Source organism: Adiantum capillus-veneris, chromosome 19 (assembly GCF_014529385.1).
Source record: "Adiantum capillus-veneris isolate H3 chromosome 19, ASM1452938v2, whole genome shotgun sequence".
NCBI classification, from domain to species: Eukaryota; Viridiplantae; Streptophyta; class Polypodiopsida; order Polypodiales; family Pteridaceae; genus Adiantum; species Adiantum capillus-veneris.
In genome coordinates this window covers 63,925,731-63,942,270 of record NC_140949.1, presented here as the reverse complement: position 1 = coordinate 63,942,270, position 16,540 = coordinate 63,925,731, and the positions used below count along the sequence as shown (strand labels likewise).

Sequence of the window (16,540 nt, the reverse complement as noted above, 5' to 3'; positions counted from 1 at the left end):
AAACCTTTATATGATGCCATCAACAAACGATTTTCCAAGTGATAAGTTTGGCAAGTCACTAAAAGTAGACCAAAAGAGGACATTCCTTTTGCCATCACTCCAAGCGGGGTAGTTTTCAGCTCAACCACTCAAATTTCTGTACAAATTACCTAAACTCCTTTCTCTTTTTGTAGCAGATCGCACTTCCAGTGTGTGGTGATGCAATGGGCGTCCATGAGCGCTACCGGGGGTGGCTTGGCCGCGCTCGAACCCATGACCCAGGTCGGGGGGGTCAAGTAAACTAGCTAGGGTTGTTTAAGAAAGCCAATGATTCCCGGACCTTTAGGGGGGTCGACTGTCATTTTCCTGGACCCTCGCGACTTTTACCACTTGAAATTCGTAGTAACGAGTTGACAGGTCGATTGTACTGTTAGAGCTCATGTGCTTCTGGGATTTGCACCTCCGTCTCCGGCTGCTCTGCCCCTCTTTGATTCACAGCTCGCTGAAGGTATTTTTTTTTCCTTTTTCTGTGTACATCGGAAGTAGCTTACCTTGGCAACTATGTGCTGAAACAACCAGAGCTTGAAACCACGCACTAATTCTAAGCTAACCAGATAAGCAGTCATTGCGCATACGCACATGCATGCATCTCTGTTCAATAAGATGGCCTTTATGGACCGACATCCAAGAAAGGACATACATGAGTTTAGACCATCAAGCATCCACTAATCAAATCATATCCAAGTGCAATGAGGATAGGAAAATATCATGGAAAGTCCCCACACACTGCATTCGTTCAAGGCACAAGCAGCAAATTTTACTTTATATGAAGAGCATCATGTGAATGTTGATTTGCAGATGACATTATTTTTCAATCTCCTCTTAAGGTGAATTTGGAATTTCCTACGTTCATCACGATGTATACAAATGGCACTTGCGAGGCAATAATTTTTGGCAAACAATTGCTTCTAATTGACAGTACATTGCATTCTACTGACAAATAAATGCCCAACATCTGAGGTTTATGCGATACTCAGCAGATTATCTTGGTTTTTATTCACATTACCAGCTTTCTGTTTACTCCCAACCTTACATTCAACCATGGAAACCCTCATTTATGAGAATCCTTGCCTTTTATGCAGAGACACTTGCACTTCTGCTTTAAATCTTGAGAGCAAGCAATTGTCGTTTGCACGGTTTGAAATCCTACTGTCATAGTTTTGGGATATTTCACCCATGGATATTCCACTGTTGTGGTTAAATATTCAGAATGATATCTGAAAAAACATCATTTAAGCTTTTCTCAAAACAATTTTTAAACTCTAACTATTTTTTCAGGGTCATATTAGTGGATCGCTAATGTAATCATGTGAGGTTTTTGTTTAATGTACAAGAATTCTTATACACTGCTGGTTATTTTTTTATGGTTCTGCAATTTGTTTCAACAGGAGAACGTTAATTGGACAGATTGATCACACTTATGGGTTGTGCCATAGGAAAGCAGCAAGCGAACCCTAAATGTTTTCTAGAAATAGCAGTGGATGGCAGGTCAATAGGCCGTCTTATTGTTGAAGTGCGCAGAGATGTCGTTCCAATAACAGCGGAGAACTTTTGCAGCCTTTGCACTGGGCAAGATGGCAGCACATACAAAGGGTCAACTATTAACAGAATTGTGCCGGGATTTATTGCACAGGTAGATCCCTCTTCCTAACGCCATGAAATAGCATTCCAACGACCATGTGACTATGCTGCTGGGGCATACGGGCAGATTTACTTTATTTAAGCTAGAGTTTTTGGCAAAGAGCTGCATTCTTTGACACAAAAGAAGTCTCATTTTTTTTGGTGTTGATACCGGAATGTGAAGGGTCCTTCATTTGAAATGGTGTATGCAGGGAGGTGATTGTGGAAAATCCATTTATGGGAAGAAGTTCGATGATGAGAATTTCAAGCTTTTGCACAAGGGCAAAGGCATCCTGTCTATGGCAAATAATGGCGCCCACACTAATGGTACTCCTTTTTGCGTCATACGATGAATTGAATGCTTTGCAACCTTTTGCACTAAAAAGATGATTTTTGCGGTGCGATGATCCTCATTTTCTTTTATGTAGGCTCACAGTTCTTTATCTCTCTCGGTGAATGCTCTCAACTAGATGGGAAACATGTTGTTTTTGGTAAAGTCATAAATGGTACAGGGCTCTCTCTCTCTCTCTCTCTTCTTCTCTCTACACTTTGTTGCTCTTCCATGACACACGGAGGCCGTTCTGCACATTCAGATTTGTCTTATAGACCAGTTTGGCATATCGCAGATGTTCTTTCTTTCTCTGCACATGCGTATTTTCCTCATTTAGTAGAGGAGTTTGATTCTTCAATGGGCTCACACCTTCAGATGCTCCATTATTCATGTGATTGCCAGCCCACTCCTATGCTCTTGGCCCGTGGAGGTTTCCTCATACACCCTTGATGGATGGGCCATTACGTGTTGATATTTCCATCTTGCACTTTCCTTTGGCACAAGGCCGGACATTTTTAAGTCCAAAGAGAGCACCTATAATCTGACACAAGTTACATGTAGACCATGCATGAGCTCTCCTAGACACCAGCAATTTCAAAGACTTTAGATAGTTCTCACACATGTATGAGTGCCAAAGTAGTGATGCCTTTGGGAACTAGTACAGGTCCATGTTTCAAGTGATACTTAAGCCTTTGAAGGGCTTGTTGTTGTCTGGATCCCCATACAAACTTGATATTTTTGTTTGTGAGATCATGTAGGGTGCTTGTTGTGAGATATGATAATCGATGCACATTCAAATCATGCCGTCTTTCTTTTGAACAAGCAAGACTGGTGAACAGTGAGGAGAAGTACCAGGTCGAACAAGACCCTTCTCAAGAAGTTCATCTACTTGTTTAAGGATTTCTTCTTGTTGTAATAGACTAACTCGATAAGGTGGCTAATTTGGGGGCGAACTGGCCGGAATTAGATCAATACAATGATCTTCCGGTCTTTCAGGAGGTTAGTCATCTGGATGAGTGTCAGTAAAACGATCCTTATCTAAATTGGACAAGACATTTTTCAGTACTCATTTCTCTCTCTTTGACAAAAATCAAGTAAGTAGAAAGGCATTTCTTTATTTCTTGTTAACAGTGATGTGATTGACCATAGGTATAGGCCAATCACTAGCACTTGCATCTACATCATATTGCTGCCCTTTGAAAATAAAGGAGAGTTTTTTATTTACATAATATGGGAGAGGATGAATTCTATAATGCCAAGGCATTCCCAAAATAACGTCGTAGCCTTGTACTGGCCTTTCTCGCCACAATAGAAACGTTTTCCCTCTTCTATGTACGCCTTCAACTGAGAGGGAGTGAGGAATTTGCTTTTTCTTTGCTCCTTTTACCTTCTTTTCTTGGCCTTTGGGCTGATCTGAAGGTTACTTTCGAGTGGTAGTTTTTGCCTCAATAGTGAGAGCTTTCTTCTTTGCAGTAAGGTATCAAACTCTTGCTAGTTCCTTTCGAATGCAAATTTCCGGCTATGAGAGCAGACTGCATCATAATTTGAAGAGTGTTTCGGGGGTACAGCTTCATACTTTTCTGAAGCATTAGCTGGAGTCCAGCTTCAAACTTACGCATCGTCTCTTCATTAGAAATCATAAAGGGAGTAACTTTTAGGAGGACCACCCAGAATTTGGTGACGTAGTCGGACACAACTTCATTCTCTCTTTGGGAGAGCCAATCCCATTCTTTCTTCACATCGTTGACAAAGTCGGGGGAGCGTTGAACTCCTTTTCGAACTCTTCCCAGTCTTTGGGTTTGCGTATTTCAAGAATTGTGGTAAGCCATCAATTGCTAGCCGTATCTTTCAGATACATGCTCACATGGCATAATTTTGAGCGCTCTGAGAAATTACCTTGTGCAAAGGCCACCTCAAATTGTCGAATAAAAGCGAGAGCCTTCATATCAATCCTCTTTCCATCATGACATTCAAATTTAGCATCTTTATCTCCAGCTTTGAATGTCTTCTTCTTCTTCTTGTGGTGTCAGGACCGCTTCTTGGAGATAGCTTTGGAATCCTTGTCCACAAGAATTCTGTATCGACTCTTCCTACTATGATCCTTGTCTTGCTTTTCTATGTTTGGTGGTTGGTCTACAGTCTCGTCTGGGGGTAACTCAAGTTCTTCATCAGGAATGATATTATCCAGGTTTTTCATGAAAGAGTAATTTGGCGAAGGGATTTCTTCTTCTTCTTCATGCTAGTGTCACAAACGGGAGTGCATAGCAATAAAAAATATATTCGGATGAATAGGATTTATCACTTATTACTGAAGCCAGAGGATATATATAGAGACAGAGAGAGCAAGAGAGATTGAGAGAGAAGATTAACACAGTATTGGGGACCAGAAGATGGGCTGTCTCCCCCCCCGCAATAGTATCTTTATTACTGAGGAGAAGTCTATACAAGCACTTGAACCGAACGTATTACCACGTTCGTTCTAGAATAAGACTTGATGGTTCCCGGAAGCTTCAGCTTCCTATTTCTAGGGCGAAACCCTATTCCAAGGAACGAACGTTCCTTATTCCGTATCCTCGAGAACCAAATTTCTCGCCTCTGGATCTTACTTTCTAGACTCAGGGTATGGTATCCCTGCAACTCTTTTTCCGACTGTGCTCCCAGAGTCCTCTTCCTTCAGAACAACAAGCTACTTCAGGTCCAGGGTTCAGGTCATTAGGAAGTGTTTTGGCACCTTTGTGAGCCTATGCGCAAGCCTTGCATGTCCAGGCACTAGTAGTTGCATTATCTGGTTGCACACAACATGATCATCAGAATTACAGTCAGTAGCCATCATAAGCACTTTACAGTGCATAGAACTCATTTTCCCTATTTTAGCCATTTTTCACTTATTATTAATAAGTGACTGTTGGAAAACTGGGTAGGGCAAATTGGCTAAGGTGACATATAAGAAAGCTAGCGCTAGCACTCTCTGGCAGAAGAGGCAGCAGATACCCAACATCTGGCAGTGCACCTTCTCAACAAGACCGGAAGGAATCCCTAGCGTTTTCGGCCACCAAGACCAGCCATCGTTTTTCTCTTGAGATCAGCCTTGGCGTTTATCTACAGCAGATCAGCCCAGGTGTTTTCAACATCATCAGATCAACACTAGCGTTTTAACAGATTCCAGAACTGCTTGGTGTTTTTGCACTTGCAGATTCCCATCAACGTTTGCAGATTCTCGGCGACAGGATCAACCATTACCTCAGCGTTTTCAATTTTCAGCACTTAGACTTTGCAACAGCAACCCCAAACCTCGCAGATCTCACCTTCCCGTAGCAGATCCTGTCACAAAGTGATGACATGGTTGTCCGCTCTGCAAGAAACCCTAACCCTAAAAGCAAAAACCCTAATTTTGCTGAAACCCTAACCCTAACCCTAATTTGCTGGCTTTGAAACCCTAATTTGATGGCCGGAGCTACCGACACGTGGCAGTTGTACGGACGCCTCCGTGATTTGCGGACTGATGATGTGGTAGCAGCAGGCGAGAAAAGCACTGTTGCGTGGGCAACTTTTGGCTACGCATGGGATTTGCTTTTTCTACGCAATAGAAGAAACTCTTGCTTTTATCCAAAAGAGCTTGAGAGAGAGCTTTCTGCTTTATTATTAAAAGCTAATTATGGACAACTTTTTGGGACTTGCTTTATTTTTACAAGCAAGAGAGAGAAGGAGCCTTTGCTTTATTTGGGCTTTTGATTTTCAGCTTTTGGGGCTCTGCTTTTGGCATCCCTTGTACTCTTTAAATATGTGGGTAGGCCTCTCACAACTCAGAGCATCTGGACGTAGAGTTTGAGTGTGAGCGCCTGCCCGCACTCTTGTACTTTGAACTCAGATTAATACAAAAAGGAATACCGAAAGGGGTGCCAGTCTTTGGGGCCAATATCTCTAGGCACGGAACTCCGCCAGCCAGTGTCGAATAAATTGTGAACTATGAAGTGTTTTGAAGTGGTTATTTGGTGCTGTCGCGGTAGATTCTTGACTTGGAGTGTCCAAGTCTGTTACAGTGGTATCAGAGCATCTGGACGCAGAGTCTGAGTGTGAGCGCCTGCCTGCACTCTTGTACTTTGAACTCAGATTAATACAAAAAGAAATACCGAAAGGGGGGCCTGTCTTTGGGGCCAATATCTCTAGGCACGGAACTCCGCCGGGCGAGTGTCGAATAAATTGTGAACTGTGAACTGTTTTGAAGTGGTTATTTGGTGCTGTCACGGTAGATTCTTGACTTGGAGTATCCAAGGCTGCTACAGTCATGTGATGTCCTGTGATGTCGTGTGATGTGACTGTCAATTGGTACATGTGCTAGATGTGTGTTCCTAGTACGTAGGTACTAACAACCAGTGTTCGCTAAGACGGTTTATGGCCTGTCTGTTTTGTAGGCGTAATCGAGGGCGACTACAATTTTTTCAAGAGGGGGCTATGTCACAAAGTGATGACGTGGCTGCCCGCTCCGCAGGAAACCCTAACCCTAAAATCAAAAACCCTAATTTTGCTGAAACCCTAATCGTAGCCCTAATTTGCTAGCTGATGAAACCCTAATTTGATGGCTGGAGCTGCTGACACGTGGCAGCTGTACGGACACCTCCGTGATTTGCGGACTGATGACGTCGCAGCAGCATGCGAGAAAAGCATTGTTGCGTGGGCAGCTTTTTGCTACGCATGGGATTTGTTTTTTCTACGCAATAGAGAGAAACTGTAACAGACTTGGACACTCCAAGTCAAGAATCAATCACAACACCACCAAATAACCACTTCAAAACAATTCATAGATCACAATATATTTGCACTGGCCCGGCGGAGTTTCGTGCCTTGAGATATTGGCCCGAAAGGCTGGCGCCCCTTTCTGTATTTCTTTATGTATTAATCAATGATCAAAGTACAAGAGAGCGGTTAGGGTTTCACTCTCAGACTTTACGTCCAGATGCTCTGCAGAGTGTAAAGCCCAAACCACTTATTTATTGTTTAAAAGTGATGCCAAAAGCAGAGCCCCAAAAGCTTCAGTTCCAAAAGCAAAATTCTCTCTCTCTCTCACACAAGAGAGTTTTAATAAAATAAAGCAAATAATCTCTCTCTCTCTCTCTCTCTCACACACACACACACACACACACACACACACACACACACACACACACACACACACACACACACACAATTTGCGTGGAGGAATAAAGCAAAAGTTGACGCAAAAGCAAAAGAAAAACTGCCGCAAATTCAGCCAGCGCCATTTTCGGATTTTCAGCATGTTGCTAGGGTTAGGGTTAGGGTTTAGGACATTTTTTAGGGTTAGGGTTAGGGTTTTTGGCAGATTTTAGGGTTTGCATGTTTTAGGGTTAGGGTTTGCAGAATTGGGTTTTCAGCAGCAGTCAGGGCTAGGGTTTCCCACATGCTCTCGGGCAGACACGTCATCACTTTGTGACATACCCCCCCTCTTGAAAGCATTGTATTCGCCCTTGATTACGCTTGCAAAACAAACAGAAGTCATAAACCGTCTTAGCAGACACTGACTGTTAGTACCTATGTACTAGGAACACACATCTAGCACATGTACCAATCGACAGTCACGTCACACGACATCACTAGAAATCACAAGACATCACATGACGTTCAACATTCATTCGGATCTTAGACCATGATTTATCGGCAATGTAGCTAGCAATCCCATCTAAATCCAATCGGGACCTCATCGATGTCCGATTGACTAATCCCTATTGCAACCATGTCTATTCAAGATCAATCAGACCAAAATGCTGCAGTCATTTCGTCTATCGGTTCCTGCACTCAAAAGAAGTCAAGAACAAATCAGTATCAAAATCAGGAATTCCATTTCATAAAGTCATCCAACAGAAACTGTCAGCTCTCAGTATCCCTGAAGCTCAAAGAGACATCAGTGACTTTAGTATCAAAATCGAGGCATCTATTGACAAAGGAGCGGAGTAACTCCCCTCTTGTGCATCCCACTGCACCAGATCTCCGGCCAAGCTGAATTGTGGGTTCTATTTAGAGTAGACCATGCTAAACCAAAAACATCGAGGTAAAGTTTCACAATCCGAGGAGTATCTGCTAGGTCCTCCTCCTCCATCCACTTTGCATTAAATGCAGGATAGTTCTTGAACTTAACCAAGAACCGCCTTCGGACTTTGCCTTTCTTCGTATCCTTATGTGCCAAAATCTGTTCAGGAACAAGGATCTCCTCGTTTTCTTCCACTTCGGGTTGCTCATCAAGCTCCCCATCATCAGGCACATCACCTTTAAAAGGTTTCAAGAGACTCACATGAAATGCATTGTGAATCCTCCAAGTATCAGGTAGTTTCAATAGGAAGGAGAGATCATTTATCTTTTCAGTGATCCGGAAAGGTCCGTAGTATGGCATACTAAACTTTGGAAAAAGCCTCTCCTTTCCCCTCCTTTTCCTTTTTCTTTCTTAGAAGTGCCTTCTCCAAACGTAAGAGCACCCAATCATCCTCCTTCAATTTCAAGTCACGAGGATGGCGATCCGTTGCCTTTTCTTGTCGTTCTTGAGATTTTTGCAAAGTCTCGCGAACCTTGGCAAAAGTCGTATCTAGGTCTCACGTATATTCATCCGCTTCAAAAGTCTTATCTTTCGTGCTTAGGAAGGGTGGAACCTTCGCAGCACTTTCAACAATCTCATAAAAGTTGCCGTCATCAGAGTCTGAACTGTCTGTAGATGAGTCCTCTGTAGAACTGTCACTCACTGAGCGAGATTTAGACTTCTTTGCCTTTTTCTTGCCCTTTCCGAAGCGTTGTTTCTTGCTTCGCTTTTTGCCTTTTTTGTCTTCTTCGCTCGAATTTGAAGAGCTAGAAGAACTGTGAGAAGAAGAAGAAGAAGAAGAAGAACTGGGTACTCCTTCAAATCGAATACGCTTCTTCTGTTTCTTTGCCGTGCTTTTTGGCTTTCTTCTGCGCGTCAAAAAGCTGAATAATCCGTGCATCAACCACCTCTTCTAATTCCTTCTTTGAATATTGCTTGTGATCAGAAGGTTTCTTGAGAGCGGGTTCCGGGGGTGGTGTAGTGGTTTTCTGCCACTGCGCATGCACTTCCTGAAAAGAAGTCTCGCTCATATATTTTGCCAATTTTGGATCCTTCGCAAAACTGAGCATCATCTTTGTTGCATCGCTTATCAATTGATGACGCTTCATCTCTTTTCGCTCCGCCTGAGTAGGCCGAGGCGGGCCATACTCTGCCGAAATCTTCGTTGTGATCCTTGTCCGCATCTCCGGATGCAGAGGGAGTCGATTGATCCTTGCGTGAAGCCATAGGTGCCGCGGAAAAAAAATTAGGGATCGGATTTCCTGTAGAAGAGAAATTGGCCGTGCTTTGATACCACTCTAACACACTTGGACACTCAAAGTCAAGAATCAATCACAACAGCACCAAATAACCACTTCAAAACAATTCACAGATCACAATAGATTTGCACTGGCCCGGCGGAGTTCCGTGCCTAGAGATATTGGCCCCAAAGACTGGCGCCCCTTTCGGTATTTCTTTATGTATTAATCAATGATCAAAGTACAAGAGAGCGGTTAGGGTTTCACTCTCAGACTCTACGTCCCGATGCTCTGCACAGTATAAGCCCAAACCGCTTATTTATTGTTTACAAGAGATGCCAAAAACAAAGCCCCAAAAGCTTCAGTTCCAAAAGCAAAATTCTCTCTCTCTCTCTCTCTCTCTCTCTCTCTCTCTCTCACACACACACACACACACACACACACACACACACACATAATTTGCGTGGAGGAATAAAGCAAAAGTTGACGCAAAAGCAACAGAAAAACTGCCGCAAATTCAGCGAGCGCCATTTTTTGGATTTTCAGCCTGCTGCTAGGGTTAGGGTTAGGGTTTAGGACAGTTTTTAGGGTTATGGTTAGGGTTTTTGGCAGATTTTAGGGTTTGCAGATTTTAGGGTTAGGGTTTGTAGCATAGGGTTTTCAGCAGCAGTGAGGGCTAGGGTTTCTCGCATGCTCTCGGGCAGACACGTCATCACTTTGTGACAGAAACTCTTTTGCTTTTATCCAAAAGAGCTTGAGAGAGAGCTTTTCTACTTTATTTTTAAAAGCTAATTATGGACAACTTTTTGGGACTTGCTTTATTTTTACAAGCAAGAGAGAGAAAGAGCCTTTGCTTTATTTGGGCTTTTGATTTTTAGCTTTTGGGGCTCTGCTTTTGGCATCCCTTGTACTCTTTAAATATTTGGGTAGGCCACTCACAACTTAGAGCATCTGGACGCAGAGTCTGAGTGTGAGCGACTGCTCACACTCTTGTACTTTGAACTTAGATTAATACAAAAAGAAATACCGAAAGGGGCGCCAGTCTTTGGGGCCAATATCTCTAGGCATGGAACTCCGTCGGGCTAGTGTCGAATAAATTGTGAACTGTGAACTGTTTTGAAGTGATTATTTGGTGCTGTCGCGGTAGATTCTTGACTTGAAGTGTCCAAGTCTGTTACAAATCCTCGCCGCACGGTCAGATCAGCCGGTGTTTTCAGTTCCAACCGACTGTTCGCAGATTTGAGCATCTGCGTTTTCAGCGCATCCTCGTTGCGTCGTTGTCATTGCCGTCCTCACTGACACAGTGTCAGAATTTAGCAGATACCAGATTTGCAGATTTCAGTCCCTAGCCTTTTCAGATTATTTCAGTCTGTCTCGTCGCCGTCATCATTGTCGTCGACATCGTCTGCAAGTCCATTGCATCTAGACCATTGTACTAGATTTGTGCAATCAATAGCATAGACCTCTCTCGCCATAGAGAGTGGGGCCCTTGAAGGAGGGTTTGACAACATTCTGGTGTCGTATTCTCTCTCTCTCTCTCTATCTCTCTCTCTCTCTCTCTTAGTCTTAGCACCTTCAATCACAGTGTTTCTCCACTTTGTTGTGATCATTTGCACTCTCTCACTAAAGGAACGGAAGGCTCTCCCTTCCGTAAGCAAAAGGAACCCTTGAGCACAGTTCGGAGCACTCATCTTGAGCAAAGTTCAACATTCACTTCTGTTGCACCTTACATCAAGCATCGGCATTTCCGTTGGGATTTGCCACAGTTGATAGGTTTAAGTCGAAAGGTTTAGGGTTCATAAAGAACATAAAGAACGGCTCATAAAGAACATCATCTATGTCTATCCCCACTGGGTGGCGGTGGTGATCTGGCCACGATGTCCACTAGACCACCGTATCCCTGCCACGTCTCTCTGCCTAGCGAGTCTGTCTAGTGTGAACCGACCAGACCAAAGACCAACTAACCAAAGACCAACTGTAAACTAACTGTCCTGTGAAAGTGACACTGTAGCCTGCTACAGTTCCTTTTAGTTCTTATGGAAGGGAGAGCCTTCCGTTCTTAATGAAGAGTGCTATGATCACGACATAGTGGATGGACACTGTGCGTGCAAGTGTATGAGACTGAGAGATAGACAGAGAAGAGAATACGACACCAGAGACTGTTGTAAAACCCTTCTCCGAAGGCCCCACTCTCGTCGGCGAGAGTGGTATACTTATGATTGCACAATCTGGTACAAAGTGAATGCCTGTGATTGATGCAAGTCTAGGTTATGTCGACGATGACGATGGGGATGGCGACACTGACCTAAGGGCTGAAATCTGCAATCTTTTATTTGCTGTCCAAAAACGCTATGGGCTGAAATCTGCTATTGCCGAAAACGCTATGGAAAACGCTGATTTTGCTGGTCTTTAGGGCTGAAAATCTGCATCTATTGTAGGGCTGAAAACTGATGTTCTTTGGGCTGAATCTGCTACTCTTTTAGGGCTGAAACTGCACGTTCTTTATTGTTGAAAAACGTTGCATGCTGAGGTTGTATCTGCTGAAAATGCTAGGCTAGAACTTGATGGCGATGAGGCTTTTTACTAACGCTAGGGCTGAGACTTCTTGCGGTGAAGATCTGATGCAAAGTGCTAGGGCAAGGATTGGGTGGCGATGATGCTTGATGGAAAACGCCAAGGCTGAAGTGTGGCGATGGCTTCTTGAGGAAAACGCTAGGAGACTCTGCTTGGGGGTAGAATCGCCTAGGGTTAGGAGTCTTGCTTGAGAAGTTGCCTGTTGAGCGGTGGAGCTCCTGCTGCCTCTTCTGCCATTTAGTGCTAGTCTAGGTTTACTTATATACAAACTTACTCAATTTGCCCTACCTACTTTCCAACAAAAGTCACTTAAAAAGAATAAGTAAAAAATATTAAAAATAGTTAAAATAGGCTAAATGCATTGGAAAATTCCTCTGAAGGATTCTAATGGATTCTGATGGGAATGCTTATGATCATGCTGTGTGCAACCAAAGGATATGCATCTACACTAAGTGACTGGGCATGCACGGTCTACGAATAGACTCACAAAAGTGCCAGATCACTTTTAATCTAGACTGACTGGATTGACTGAACCCTGACATGCTGTAGCTTGTCCATGGACACATAGGGTTGGATGTGTCACGTGACATCCCCTCCTTTTCAAAGTGAGGTACTGGTACTGAAGTGTATGGTGTCGAGGGAGATCGCCAGAAGCATCCGGAATCGTGGAAGGGACTCTTCGCCGGCCCACTCTGATGTGTGGGTCGTGCGGTACTTGAACTTCATAAAGGTCTGCAATGCCTTCTTCTTTGGGCCGCGTCGAAAGCGACAAAATCTTTGTGGCTCCTTCGTTCATGCTTCAACTTCGTCGTGAGTCATTCTTCGTCCTTCTTCAAGAATCTCCATGGCTGAAAATTCCTGAAACCACTTCCAACACAAAACCATGAACATACCTATTCCATGTAAAGTGAATGGAAAAAATCTTGTCTTCGCTAAAGACTGTGTATGCAATGTAGATGAACATAGAGACGAAGTGACAAACCGTTCATCAAACACATGCAAACAATGAGATCGAATCTTTCTCTATTAAGCTAAAGCAATCAACTGTGGCAATTCACAACGGAAATGCCTATGCGTGGTGCTCATACTTTCATGTGCTTGTTCTACGAATGTGTCATGCCAAGGAAGAGACATGGAATGTGACTTCCTTACATACATACTTTTCAGCTTTTCATGAACAATCGGCATACATTCGTGCTCATTCATGAGTGAAACGTGCTCAACGTACAATATGTCATGCCTAGTAAAAGGGATCACATAAAGACGCTGACCAAAATACAGGAAACGATCACGAATGAAACACTCGAACAATGCGTGTGTATCAATCATGCGAACACATAATACTTCCTGTGAGGGTTCTTTGGACCGAGGCTTGAGAGCCAAGATCGGTTCTTCCTGAAGGGGTTCTTTGGACCTAGGCTCGAGAGCCAAGATTGATCCTTCGTGATTGATTGAATCTGCAACGAGGTTAGCTTCGCTAGAAAAAGCATAAACTAACTCATCCTTCTTGTGAACAATCACATCTTCATGCAACTCATCATGCTTGTGAGAAATCACATTTTGATCATGCAAATCATCATGCTTGTCAATGTCATCTAAATCATCATGCTCATCATTATCATCCAATTCATCATGCTTCTCATAATCATGCAAATCTTGTGGGTCATGCTTTGGAGAAGAAGAGACTGAGAGAGTCTCCTTCTCCTGAATCCGTTCAATCTTGTCCTGCACATTAGCAATGAGAGAGGGAGAATGAACAACTTCCTCTCCACGAATGACAATGGGAGAGTCACTTTTGGCATAGAGAGTGGAAGTGTTAGCCTCCCAATCAATGAGAGGGTGAAGCTCACGAAACCATCGAATGCCCAAAATCATATCACATGTTGAGAGAGGAGATACAAAAAATCTTCTACTGAAAGCAGCTTGTTGAATTGTAAACAACACACCAAGGCACTCTTGTGTGATGAGAGAGTCCATACCGGGAACAAAGCCAGAGACCTCGAGAGGAGATTTCTGACTAACTTCTAGGTGGGCTCTCTCAACAAGAGAGGGACTGATCACATCATGCATACTACCTTGGTCAAACAATATAACAATGCTGTCCCGACATATGACCATAACATTTAATGAGAGAATCATCAATGGGAGGGTCAAGAGAAACTTGGGACACAGTCGTGTTATCAGTAATTGCATTGACAGTGGAAGTGGGTTCTGTGGAATCTTTAGATTCATTCGATTCAAGCTTAGGACATGTTCTTTTTATGTGATCCTTAATGTGACAATGAAAACAACGACCTTCCTTAGAATAAGTGCTTTGCTCTTCCGACGTGATGTATCCTCCTACAATTCCTTGTGCTACCTTTTCATCTGGAATGAGCTTAGGTTTAGCAATTGTGTTAGCCTTACCCTTAGGTTCATTGGAAGAATTCTTTTCAAAGAGACTGTTGGAAGATTGGTTAGAAGAGTTACCATTCTTACCGTTCTTACCGTTCAGAGGGTTCTGAGAAGTCTGAGAGGTTCTTGTGGAAGTCTTGTTCTCCTTAGGCTTGCCCTTGTTGTGCTTCATCTCCAGTGCGAGAGCAATCGCTACCGCCTTATTGAGATCGATTGGATCGAGCACCTCGACATCGTACTTGATATACTCGTCCAATCCATAAAGGAATGCCTCTTTGCGTTCATCATCCGACTTGCGTAATTGGGTACCTAGCTACAAAACACGATTAGAAAAAGACATAACTGGCATACCATTTTGCTTGAGAGCGCGCCAATCGTCCTTCAATTGTGCGAGGTATTGAGGTGGCATAAACCGCGCCTTCAGCTTGTCTTAGAAATCAGCCCAATTGAAGGAAAGGGGCGTGAATTCGTCGGCTTCCTCTAGGTGCACGGCTAACTATGCCTCTTGCCATGCGTGGTACCAATTGATGGCATCACCTGCAAGGTACATGGCTACCATCAAAACCTTGCTATTCCCTGTCTTCTTAGTTGTCGCAAAATAAGCATTAAATTGATGCAACCAAGAATGAATAATCGTAGCATCCATCTTACCATCATACTTACTGAAAGTCAACTTCTCTGTGACTGGATTGTTGGAGTTTGCATCGTGGCTTGCGCCGTTTGAGGAACTCCCATGATCTTTGGCTGGTTCGGACTTCGAGGCAAGTACTTGTCGAACCAATTCTTGAGTGAGGAGGTCTCTTTGAGCCTCACGCTCGGCCTCCAAGGCCGCTCTTTGAGCTTCCCGTTCCTCCTTTCTTTGTGCTTTTCTTTCGTTTTGTTCATCGCGCTTGCGTTCTAAAGCAATGCGATCTGTTGCTTGTTTCATGGCATTTCTTTCATTTCGTTCTTCGCGCTCGCGTTCCAAAGCAATGCGAGTCTCTTCTTGTTGTGCCAGCGCAATTCGATTCGCTTCTTGTTGTGCCAGCGCAAGGCGAGTCGCTTCGCGAGTCGCTTCTTGTTGTTGGGCCATCATGTCCAACATCGACTTGACCATCGCCTCCATGAAAGTTGGTACAACTCGAGGCGTAGATGGCGAAGGGGGAGGGTCGGAAAAATCTCTTGGTGGGGAGAACTCTTCGTCGCCTCTCTCATGCTCATCACCTGTATGCGAAGTATCCATTCCGCTTCGAGTTAAGTTCACGAGGAACTTGGGTTCTTGAGGGTCTTGAGGTTTTCTTTCGCTTGCAATTTGTGTTTGAGAAGGATCTTCTCTTCACCCGAGTTCTACTCTTTTCCGCGGACGCACCCCTTGGCGGCCTTGCGCTCACACCAAGGTTGCTTTTTCCCACCTCACGTCGATTGGTCGGCCGCTAAGTGCACGGTCTGCTCTCAATGAGTGAAAAGAGGCACAAGGGGAGGCTGGACAAGCCCTTCTTTCCTAGGATTCTTGTCACTCTTCAAAACACGATTAGGAATCGACACGCCCAAGCGAACTTGGATTCGTGCGACCGCAACAAGCAAAAAATCCTTGTGATTCTTGTGGTTCTTTCCTTGAGTGATACAGAACACTTCCAAAGCTCTGATACCAATGTTAGGTGCAGCGGAATGAATGTTGTTCTATCTCAAGATGAGTGTTCCATATTTTGCTCAAGGTTCTTGTAGTGCGGATAACGTGTCGTGCTCTCTACAGTGGGTGGTCCTCAATGCAATGTGCGTGACAATCTCACTCAAACAGACTGAATCTCACTCAAACAGGCTGAACAGAAAGGAAACAATAGACATCAACAGAGCTCACAAGACGCAACAGCAGACCAGAACATATGACTCGACTATCTCAAAGACTGATAAAGACTCTAGCGTGGCAGCGCACTCAGCTCCAGCCCAGGACTCACAGGTACAATGGGGTGTCGAGGCTCAGATGTGCAGGGATGGTGAAGACGTGCTCTGTGTACGGACTCACTCACTCTAGACGACTACATTCCAGATAAAACCACTGGCCCAACACGACTACTCATATGTACCAATCATGAAGAGCCACCAACGGCTCATAAAGAACATCATCTAAGTCTATCCCCACTGGGTGGCGGTGGTGACCTGGCCACGATGTCCATTAGACCACCGTATCCCTGCCACGTCTCTGCCCAGCGAGTCTGTCTAGTGTGAACCGACCAGACTAAAGACCAACTGACCAAAGACCAACTGTAAACTAACTGTCCTGTG

The 16,540-nt window shown here is 44.0% G+C and overlaps 1 protein-coding gene across 2 annotated transcripts in view; it reads left to right on the top strand.

Annotated features, from left to right (window-relative positions):
• The first annotated feature begins 229 nt into the window (after positions 1-229).
• The window catches only part of LOC147434152 (uncharacterized), a 61,070-nt gene continuing 44,759 nt past the window's right edge, over positions 230-16,540 (top strand). Inside the window, exons 1-4 of one of the 2 annotated variants that reach the window (XM_086490732.1) lie at positions 230-487; positions 1,428-1,672; positions 1,872-1,986; positions 2,088-2,165. In XM_086490732.1, the coding sequence (XP_086346858.1) occupies positions 1,460-1,672; positions 1,872-1,986; positions 2,088-2,165 (406 nt within the window). In that variant the 5' untranslated portion in view covers positions 230-487; positions 1,428-1,459. The remainder of the gene's footprint in view (positions 488-1,427; positions 1,673-1,871; positions 1,987-2,087; positions 2,166-16,540) is intronic. The other variant, XM_086490731.1, reaches the window with a different exon arrangement.